This window comes from Idiotropiscis lumnitzeri, chromosome 6 (genome assembly GCF_059441095.1).
Source record: "Idiotropiscis lumnitzeri isolate Australia: NSW breed Sydney's pygmy pipehorse chromosome 6, RoL_Ilum_1.0, whole genome shotgun sequence".
Taxonomy (NCBI): Eukaryota; Metazoa; Chordata; class Actinopteri; order Syngnathiformes; family Syngnathidae; genus Idiotropiscis; species Idiotropiscis lumnitzeri.
The window spans coordinates 7,786,128-7,797,271 of record NC_142396.1 but is presented as its reverse complement, the minus strand read 5'-3'; the positions used below and the strand labels follow the sequence as shown (position 1 = coordinate 7,797,271).

Here is an 11,144-nt window from a genome sequence, read left to right as displayed (position 1 = left end):
GGAATAATTCCAAATGCTTATGTTAAATAAAAAGATGCTTATACTTAATATCTATTTGTGCACAGTAAGATTTATATACTTTCTACTTCTAACATGACTGTTCATCGAAGACATTTCATATGCCCAATAGAGGTGCACATACTTCTATTGAGCATATTAAACGCCATTTTTAAATGGTACTTCTGTTGTTTTAACGCACACGTGAGAGTGGATTAAGGTTTCACTTGAGGAAGAAAAAATACAAGGACATCACTTTCCACAGATTAGCAGATTACATAAAGTGCCAAGACACAAATGGAACACGATCTAGTCTGCCACACTCATGAGGTGAACCGTCACAGCCTGAACATTTAGGCTGGCCTAACCACAAATAAAAGCACTGACCGACATTTTATACCATAAATTCGAATATTTAATATCTCTACACATTTCCTTACAGTATTTCCCTTGGCTTCCATTTTATTTCTTGTCAATATATATTAGTTTCTATCTTTCTGTAATTGTGACATAATAACGGTGGCATTAAGATGATCAAGTCCTCACTCAAGGTCCAGCCCAGGTATCAAATGCACACAACAGACAGACAGTACTGGTTAAACTCTATACAGATATACATTTTATTTAAATTTTGAACAATTACACTGTATGCGGTGGTGTTCTGTAACAGACATTAAAGAGAAGATGTTTTCGAAAGAAAAGGAAACTTGAAAGCAGGGAGATCAGGTCTAGTTTAATGTCATAGCACATTTTCGGAATACAAGCAAGTGTGGTTCACTTGAAGAGCATTTTAATGAAAGACCACTCGATAACAACAGGATGTGACGTCACTAAAAGGTGAGCGAGAGACATAAAAAAATAACTAATAAGTCCTTTTTGGGGATGTCCTTTACAACTTTTTTTGCAAGATGAGTTGTGTGATGGAGAACCCGGGTGACGTCAATAGAAATAAACACATAAAAATTTCAATTTCACTGACTTAAAGCCTGTTTGCTAAACAGCCCTCTGAGTCTGAACACATGTAAGTATATATACAGTATATTTCCTAAAAAGTGGGCTGAACACCAAACATGAACTAATAACCATTGTGGTTGCTTAAAAGCTCTTCATCACTTCTCACGTATTTGTTGATTGTTGAGCGGCCTGTGTTACTTTTGCTTCACTACTTGTTCTCTTTTGTAAGGTCATCAAAATCAATTTTCCACATTACTGCCAGAGTACTGAAAGTGTGGACAACCATCAAGAGGATGTCATCAAAATATTGACACGCTCATGCCGTGCTAATAGAAGGCATGACTTGACATGGGCCGCCCTCCTTGCATGCGTCTCACTTTTTTGGGTGCCATCGATTTGTTTTGCTTCCCTTGTACGAGGGATGTCAGTCACAAGAGAAGGAAACGAAATTACCTTGCTACAAATGCTCTCTCATGAATAAAAAATGTATTATCTTTATATAGATAAAATGTTAACAATCACCAGAGATTGAAATAATTGTATAAAGGTCCAACCTGCGAGTACACTGCTAGACACAAACACGTGTGCGGGCGCGCACACACACACACAGACACACACGCACGCTTGCACACACGCAGGACCCGAGGTTGTTACACTACTTGTTGACGATGACATCCTGGGTCGCAACCGCCTTCATTATCCCTAATAAAATGTCCATATTGTGTTTGTGTGGTTTTGAAGAAAACCTCGAGTTGGTATCACAAAGGGCGGTAGCGAGTTGTCATCATGTGAAATGGATGACATGGTTCAATTGTTCGCCGCGTCCGCCTGTCTAGGCCAGTTCTCCTCCTCGATGCCAGAATCGTAGTCCTCTTCTGCCTGCTCCTTGGCTGGAGCCCTGCAACACATGTGGCCAGCCCGTTTAGGTTCATGACAAAAGCAGCAACATTTAACGCACAGTCAAATCTGTCTCCAGTTTGAAACTGAAAAAGATAAGAAAATACAGTTTGCTGCTATAGTTGCATGGCAACCACTTTGATATGACTGTCGCAAGACTTGTGGTGAACACATTCACACTTCAGAAAGCGACGCTGACCTGATATATCTGGGCTGCGTCTTCCCTTGGACGACCTCTTTGTTCAACTCGACACCCATGATGTCAGAGTGCGGCACCTCAAACATTGGCTCCAGGAGAAGCTTTTCCTGTGGCAGATAAACACATTTTTGGGTCAGCTGGGAAATACAATATGCGCAGTTTTATTTTTTTTTTAAGTACTGATCATGCGACAGATTATCCCATCAGCTAATTAAAGAAAAACAGATTAAGCATTATTTAAACAACAAAACGTGCACGTGAGGTGCAGGTATTGTTTTTGTCCACTAGGGGTGATCAGCCTCCATTAGTTACTTCAGCTTTACAGAAGACAAACCATTGAGCTCCACCTTCTAGGTGTGTAACATGTAGTGACGGGTAAATGAAGCTTCAAATGTGCTTCATGAACCAGTTGTAGTATTATTGGACTCCTGTAGATGGCACTCTCTGATCAACATTGGTCTGAAAGCACACTGACTTGCCATTTTTAAAACGCTTTATTTAAACCAACAGTGCCATCTAGAGGACTCAAAAAATACAACGGTTTCATCAAGCAAATTTGAAGCTTCATTTTCCCATCACTAGTAACATAATCCATTTTAGAAATTCTGCTTTCTACAGTAGATATGCTTTTCTCATGGCTCACTGCAACAACTTTATTGCAACGCAGAGTGGCCCCACAAAACTTTCAGCCCAACCCACATGTCACATACGCCTCAATTATGTCAAAAAGATTCACCACACAAAAATAAACGTCCCTTCAGAGAAGGTGGGGAAACTGCTTTTTTTTCCACTAGGCCCATGCCCGACTGCTACACAAAACAATAAACTTGAACTGCTTACTACCAAACAAGTCAGAAACTATGTCATGAAAAAAAGCAGAAATACACACCATAATTGATCTGAGCCCACGGGCTCCAGTTTTTCTCTCCAGAGCCATGCGAGCGATGGCCTTCAAGGCATCTTGGGTCACATTGAGTTCACACTGGAATCAAACACATTTTGCTCTTTTTACGCTTGAAAAAAAAAACAAAACACAATGATGACAAAGCTGCTTCTTTCTTACTTTATCCATGCTGAACAGCGCTTGATACTGAGGCACCACAGCATTGCGTGGCTCCGTCAAGATACGGACGAGTGTTTCCTCATCCAAGCTGTGGAGCGGAACCACCACGGGAAGACGGCCCACGAACTCCGGGATCATTCCAAATTCAATCAAATCTCTGGCCTCCACGTGCTTCAGCAGCCTGTCCTTCTCCTCGATCTCGGCCACCGTGTCCGTCTCGCCGCTAGTGTTGGCCAGGTCCGCTGCAGCTGCCGCACGGCGACCTTTGCCCAGATTGGATGGGGTTCCGAAGCCTAAATACTGCAAGGAATGACAACGATTAAAGCAAAAGCACACAGATCACATGTGAGTGGCCAGCGATAGAAGCATTACCTTCTCGTTCTTTCTTCTGCTTATAATTCTGTCAAGTCCATTGAAAGCACCGGAGGCAACAAATAGGATGTTGGTTGTGTCCACCTGCACCGTCTCACCTCTCAGCTTCCGGGAGTTTTTCTCAGGAACGTTGACAATTGTACCCTCTAAGAGTTTTAGTAACCCCTGACAGAAAGAAGAAGAAAAAAAAAACGCAAAGTCAGCTAACAGGAAAAAAGTGTTACTTCGTGTTTGCATATGGTTCCATGAAACACAAAGTTAACGTGATGAATCCACAGATTTGTTTGCAATACTGTTGCAATCTGACCTGTGACTTAGTGACCTATGTTTACGCCACACTTGTTTACTTTTCGTGAACTTGTCACAGCCAATGCTTAAAAGGACTGAAAGTCAAAATTATTTAGCAATTCCAAGTAGATAAACTGACTTTCATATTAATTCAGGAGTTATTTGCATTTATTTTTGCATAATACTAACCCATAAAACCACAACATTTAAAAATAACAAATTGAATAGTTTATTCCAAAACAGATGATTGCTCGTATTTGTTAGAAGAGGACCTTGGAATAAAGTACTGTATTTTCCGGACTGTAACCCGCGACTTTTTTCCTAGATTTTGAACCACGCGGCTAATACAACGGTGCAACTTTTCTGTGGATTTTTCTTTCACCGGTAGGGACACTCTATAGTTAAAAAAAAATATGCAAAATAAATCTCAATTTTTTTTTCCTCTTGGGTCGGTTCTGTTTTAATTAGCAAAGTTGTTGTCGTGTTAAAAGGCACTGTTTTAACAATCTGTTTATGTGCATTCACAGTACCAAATCATTCTGTACATGCAGTAAACAACTAATTTTATTTCAACAGAAAACTGCGACTTGTAGTTTGGTGCGGCTTGTATGTCCTTTTTTTTTTTAAACCCCAAAAAAGATTTGCTGTGGCTTATAGTCTGGCAAATATGGTAACAGCATACTAAATTACAGTTGTAATACTGGGGGTGGAAGGATCGCAATCAGATTCAACCACACACGCGCATACAGCCATACAATGAACTATTCTTCCAGAGCTGCACTTTAATTTCTGACCTGCTGTACTCCCTCTCCTCCCACATCCCTCAGTTGATGGATGCCAGGCACGCTGCCGATCTTGTCCACCTCGTCCAGAAACACAATACCTGCACATACAGACATCCAAGTTGGTCAACCAGTAACTTTCTCAAGGCAAAACTCCCTTCATGAATATTTTATTTTTCCGTAATAACCCAGAATTGCTTTTTAAGTTTACAAGACCAGGGTATAAATCACGATTATCTACACCTTGTAAAGCAATAAAATAATGTCTTTTAAATTTGACACGCCACAGAACAGTCCACAATTAGGTACTACTGATTTCCTAGGCTTTGCAACTTTCCAAGAATTATATTCAAACATGTATAATGTTTTAGGAAGACATCTATGAATTTACAGCACAGAGGCTTTTACAAGTCCAGATGAGTTGAAACGCATCACGTTGTGGGCAGATGGTATTGAAATGTGCAGCGCAAGCCTCCCACCCCAGCCCAACCACCTTGTTGCGCTTTCTCCACAGAGTAGTTGGCATCTTGCAGCAGTTTGGCAATAACCGACTCGATGTCTTCTCCCACGTAACCGGCTTGAGTGAGAGTGGTGCAGTCGCATATCGCAAAGGGAACATCCAGGCAGCGAGCCAGCGTCTGCGCCAACAACGTTTTCCCTGTGAAAATAACAACCGGCACATTCATAGGATGAAGATTTGAATTTCTATTTCGAAGGCTTTTCCGCTTTGCAGTCGGCAATCTGTGAAACGCCGTTGTGAGACGACGCTACCTGAGCCAGTTGGACCAAGAAGTATGATGTTGCTCTTCTCCAATTTAATGTCGGCATGTGTGGAGTCCAGGACCTCCCCGCCCCTTCTCTCTTGGGGCGCCTGCTGGCTGCTCTGCTGCTGCATGGAGGCTCCTAAAGCGTTGCCATGGGGGCTGATCCCTGCAATCTGAAGCAGCTCTGCAACCGCAAAACAAAATGTGCTGGTTACGTTCAATGACTGATGGATTCCATTTCTGAGAAGACATTTCACAAATGACAAAAACAAGCGCGGAGCTTTCCAACGGGGCCACAAGGTGTATTCCAAAATAGTAACGCTGAAACGGGTCATTTCTTCATTCGTTCAATGTGAGCCGTGCTATAAACTAGACTAAGAGTAAAAATACACACGGCAGAATCAGTGCCAGCGTGGATGTGTAAAATGAGCAGGGCAGGATTGTAAATAGCAAAGTACAGATTCAAATGTAGGTCAGTGGGATACTTTATCTTATTGTCTGCTGAGTAACTGGCACAGTTTTTACATTTTATCTTAAAAGGGAGGTCAAGCCATAAAGCACATACCAGCTGGCATATCATTTTAACACTGTTAGAAATAGAGTGCTACGTTTTTGCTCACTTTTATGTACAACTGAAAATTATTTACATGAAATTGTGTATTCAATGAGTTGGGAATTTTTTTTTCCATCTATTCAAAATGATTAATGCCTCACCTCGAATAAACCCCTTACCTCTAATAAATCACGGGTACCTTTTGCTGAGTAAATTACATTTCCCAGCCACTACTAAGGAAATACTGCATGTCTGTGAAATGCTCTTTGTACACTAGGATTTATTGTGAGGAAATGTGAAACTTTCAAATTTTATCCTAATCGTTATCACGTGCTTTGTTTACTCTTCTTAAGAGAGTATTTTAAAGTTTGAGTAACAGTCGCGTTGCTCCCTGCTACGCTAAGATGTAAATATCCCCACAGAAGAATGATATATATATTGTTTTTGTTCTATTTTATTTTCCCCCAGAAGGAATAGTTCACAAAGCATTAAATACATTTTTTTTTTTCATTTCCAGTTCTATCAATCTGTTATTGGAAAGATGCAGATAAAAAAATCAGGTCTGTAAGATTTTGGCATTTGTACAATATATGTCACTAAAAGACCAAGCAAATGAAAGCTATGTGTTGCGCAGAAATAACAATGACGGCCCGATCACTTACTTGTGAATCTGTATTCATCCTCTCGTCTTCTCATCTCTAGTTCTACAGGGAGAGGATCAAATTGCTCACATCAATATTATCATTACCACTACACGGTAGCAACACGGTGCCTACAAAGCAGTTCTTACTGTGTGACATAATTATTGAACAAATGCCAAATTATACAGCCGACAACGGATGTTATATTACGCAACCACCGTTATTTCTTTGCTTTTACAAGGAGGCGGCACTTGACTCCGCCCGTTCTGCAATGCAACTAATTCACTTTAAATCTACCTCTTCAATTTCAAATACAGTAAGCCTTTAGTTCCGTAAATATCCAGCTGGCAAAGGAAACATAACATAGGAAAAAAGACAGTACTGACCCCGAGGTGTCAGAGAGGGTTGTTTTTCCACCTCCACCTGCTGACGGCTGCCCGCAGGGATGTTGTTGTAGATGCGCTTGTAGTGATTGTACACAGCCACGGCCAGCACCTTCTTGGCATAGGACTGGCCCACGACATACTTGTCGAGGTAAGCGTATATCTGGGTAGCGGGGTTGAGGGATAATCAATTAGCGTGTGGGTGGAATGGAACTCATTTCATTCATTTTTGTCACCTTCTTGGGGGGAGGGGGAGGTTTCTGTGCAAAAGCCAGTTTGACAGCCTCCGCAGCAGACTCGGGCTCTTTGTTTAGTCCCTTCTTGGAGTCCGTCTCGGACAAAACCACAAAAAAGTGGTGGCATTTTTCACATTTGACGAATCGTGTTGATGCTTCAAGAGACAACCAGACATACAGAACATTTGACAAAAACTGAAAATAGCAAATGTTTTAAAAGTTAAAAGAAGAAAAAAAACATATTCTGTAAATAATTCAATAGGATGGATTTTCTATAAAAAACTCAGGAGCTACAACGCTTTGATTGACATCTTCAGTAATTTGTGTAACAACACGTTTAACAGTGCGTTTCATTTTAGCACAGGACTATAATGTATGTAAAATTCTAAAAGGCACGCTTGAGGTTAGTGAGGTTGTCAGACATATTCTCAACTGGAACGCTTTGAGGCCAGGCCTCGGGTATTGGCGGGATATATTTATCCTACCCGTAAGTCTGGAATGCAGAAAAAAAAGGTCTGTGCCATTTATCAAAGTTCAAGTCACTTGCATAAAAGTTACACAATTACAGCATTGGAAATATACTGCAAGTACACAATCCAGTTTTCCAAGTTTAATTGAAGCATCTTTTACTAAGCGCGTCCTTCATACTAGCCAATTTAAACGGTCATGTTTACTCACAAACAAAGGTTTCCACATGTGTACAGGGGTCTCCACATTTGGGGCAACGGAGCTGACTTCCTCCCTTGCCGGATCCTCCGGAACCCGAGGCCCTCTTCGCCTCACTGATGCTTTTCTGTGTGAACGCAATATCGTATTACTTCACATAACCACCACCTCCAACCATGTACAAAGCAGACGACCATAACAAACAATATATGTTCCAAAAATTACCTTTCCACCATCGCTCCCGGTGTCCTTTGTAGTGCCATCCTTGGAGGCAAAGCAGACGGCAGTCTCGGAAAATGATCTCACCCGCACGTGGGGCAGTAAATGAGCGTCCCTTGAACCATGACGACTCAGAGAATAAAACTGCAACCGGGAGCAGGACAATCCTAGAGGGGAGACAGCAACAGACCCTTTCACTCAAAAAGTGCAAAAAATTGTGACATTTTGTCACTGTTGGTCGAAGACAGGAACATCTGTTATTATAGCTTTATTATTATAGCTTTAGTGAATTTTGTCACATAAACTCAAATTCCAGGCCTGCTTGTCACATCTGGCTGAAAGTTTGCTATCTATTTGCTTTGACTCCTATTCAAAACTAGCCATGAAAAAAATTATGGCCAAGTGTAGGTGCAATTATGTAATATAATGAGGCGATTATTAGGACAAATGATGCAAGTGACACACTCTAGTCACAGCCCTGGTTCGGTGGTGCACATTCAACGGAGGAAAAAAGCAACCTGCAAATGTACAGTAAGCACAGCCCTGGAGATAAAAATACACAGTGCCTAGCATAATTATTGGCACAGCTGGTTAGAAATGTGTTATAAGCCTTAAAATAAATTATATTTGTATAATAGAAGCATACTCTCACAAATAAAAACTGTAGAAATGGAACCAGTCCCCAGACCGAAACCCCATTGAAAACCTGAGGACGGCGCTAAAGGTGAGGGCCCAGGTCGCTTGTGGATGAATTTGACTTAATTTATGTTGTTGTGTGACACTAGTGTTGGGTAGGAATTTGTTCAATGTCATTTTTCCCCTAACAGCAACAAATGGTCAGTCAACAGGTGGGTCTGTTGTTTTTATATATTAATGACCTATCTCAAGTGTAGAAAATGCCATGCTCTTGTTGACGACTCAATTTTAACGGCTCAACAAACATGCCAACATTTTGTTGTTTTTTTTTAAATAGGTTTTGGAAATGCGAGGACACTGCCTGATAACAGCGATAGTATGCAGTTAAAATCATCTTGTTGGGCACTATCTCAAATTTCACATTCTTATATTAAATCCTTGTCTAACAAACATTCAGGTTTATTTGAAAAAAAAAAAAAAAAAGTTACTCGCCAGGTGGTGAAGACTTACGCTAGTAAATATATGGAGGACTACATTATACTTTGACTTGAGTCTGACTAGAAATACTCTTACTAGAGTACAATTTTCGGCTACTCAACCAACCTCTGGCCTTGGCCCAATGGTCGGGTAACACTGAATTAGACTATGACGGTGCCGTAACGAATGCCTGGCCATCGCGTTATGGGGTACACGTCGTCAAAGTCATAATGTGCACCTTTCTCCAAAAGATAAATAAAATAACCTTGTGACATTTCATTACAATTTGTTTGCGTGTCAAACGCGTGACTTTAAAAAAAAAAATGCATTGCGGTTTTGGCCGCTTGACATGTCAAAACAAACTGCCATCTGGGTTCTTAGCTTGAGACCTCGTTTCAGGCTACAACTTAGCAAAACAACAATGTCATGCAGCTTCAACATTCCTTACCTCGATGAGCTGTATTTAGGAACAACCTTGCAGCCGAACTACATGGACAGGACATAACTCCTCTTTTTTTGTCAAAAATCCTGAAAGCACATTTGAAGGCACAAAGTGGTTAAACGAACAGTCTGCGCTGATCGGAGCCGATGGCGTGCAAAGCTAAACGATTTCATAACTACAGCGTCACGGTTAGCATTAGCACAACAGGTCACTGGCTAATAAAGACTGCAACTTCTGCAGTTTGTTACTTCAACAACCTGGAATACACTAACTGACTTGAGTATTTTTCTTAAATATCACCGTATACCCACATCTAGATTAAAGAGTTAAAAAAAATATAGATTTATATTTTTTTAGCTAGGCTAGGTGATGTGAGCAGATAATTAGCATAAGGCCCGGTCGAGCGTCACACAATATTTGTCCGTCATCAAACGACTTGGAAAGTAAATGTGTCAGAGAAACAGCTTTAAAAAATGGTTTATTTGGCAAACTAAGTTTAACAAATGCAGCAGCACTAAAAGCCATTTCTATTTCTACTCACGAGGAATGACGAAATCAGCTGCAGTCTTGACAGCTCCCCCTGCTTGAAAAAGAAAGTGCTTCAATTCTCAATAGTTCAATATGACAGGTCCACCTAAGATGACATACTAATATCGCACTGCCGCTCGCGTGGAATGGAAAGCGTCGGCTTGCTGGAGCCACTGCTTCCCAAGTGTGATGTAAGTGAGGTTATGAAGTAGGTCGGTTGCCCCGACTGCGACTGGCTAGCGAGATAGCTAACTTAGCAAGTTCGCCTCCTTGCTTACGCGTAGGAGAGATTTCACTGTGTAGTAACATACAAGACATGGAGACTTGCGTATCCACTCTGTTTGAGATCTGCAGCGCTTGCTCAATAGTAAAGGAGGAGGTGCTCTTCTTCGAGAGAAGCCAAATTTGACGAGATTTGTTTTGTTTATGTAGTGGTTTTGTTGCCTTGACGCTAGAGGGAGACAACGTCGAAATTGACGACACCGGAAGAAGCCCCGTCACTGGTCCGAGGATGTGTCATTCATGTGATTGCAAATATAAGCATTCCCCGCCCGGTCTCGATAACAGTCAAATTGTATGACCTCGTTCGGAACTTTAAAGTAGACCGCGGTATTCATATTCATTTACACCGCTATCATGTCAATGTACTATGGTTTGCGTTCATTTTGAATTATTAAAAAAAAGTAGGGGTTGGCAAACTCTCAAACTTGCTCTCACTTCATCTTCTCGTTACCAAAAACATGATAAGCATTACACATATGCGACAGCTAGAGGGCGCTGGTAACACATGGCATTCCTAGATTATATTCTGAACATGATTTGGTGTTAATCAGAAGCAAATTTAAATGATGGCTGTTGGATGACCGCTCCCATTTACCAAAGCAGAGTTATAGCCCCAGTTCGAAGAGGACGTGCAAACTTCTTATCTCAGCTGTATATTTTTACTTTCTCTCACCTCCCCAATTTAGTTGAAGAATTTAGGTGGAACATGGAATTATTCAAACTATATCTTTCATAAATGAGATTAATTTTTTTCTACAATGTTTA

The 11,144-nt window shown here is 40.9% G+C and overlaps 1 protein-coding gene across 4 annotated transcripts; it reads right to left on the bottom strand.

Moving 5' to 3' along the window:
• Positions 1–593: 593 nt before the first annotated feature.
• On the bottom strand, positions 594–10,571 carry clpxb (caseinolytic mitochondrial matrix peptidase chaperone subunit Xb). 4 transcript variants are annotated; one of them, XM_088298187.1, is made up of 16 exons: positions 10,218–10,571; positions 10,111–10,152; positions 9,576–9,655; positions 8,021–8,181; positions 7,808–7,922; positions 7,130–7,284; positions 6,897–7,056; positions 6,532–6,573; positions 5,324–5,500; positions 5,046–5,210; positions 4,565–4,653; positions 3,483–3,647; positions 3,111–3,410; positions 2,937–3,029; positions 2,048–2,154; positions 594–1,849 (listed from the first exon to the last, which is right to left on the bottom strand). In XM_088298187.1, exons 3-16 carry the CDS (start codon positions 9,628–9,630, stop codon positions 1,759–1,761), a joined length of 1,875 nt encoding a protein of 624 aa, XP_088154313.1. In that variant the 5' UTR covers positions 9,631–9,655; positions 10,111–10,152; positions 10,218–10,571; the 3' UTR covers positions 594–1,758. The 4 variants fall into 4 exon arrangements, with proteins under 4 accessions (XP_088154313.1, XP_088154314.1, XP_088154315.1 ...); XM_088298188.1 differs by having other exon boundaries at positions 10,111–10,149; XM_088298189.1 differs by having other exon boundaries at positions 10,409–10,565.
• Positions 10,572–11,144: the final 573 nt, after the last annotated feature.

Bases quoted from the DNA above. Each gene is read 5' to 3' on its own strand.
- clpxb (XM_088298187.1), bottom strand. From the start codon at position 9,630: ATGTCCTGTCCATGTAGTTCGGCTGCAAGGTTGTTCCTAAATACAGCT. The intron at 7,057-7,129 runs GTGACAAAAATG...CCCGCTACCCAG, and splicing joins CTCCCCCTCCCCCCAAGAAG to ATATACGCTTACCTCGACAA. The intron at 6,574-6,896 runs GTCAGTACTGTC...CTCTCCCTGTAG, and splicing joins ACCCTCTCTGACACCTCGGG to AACTAGAGATGAGAAGACGA.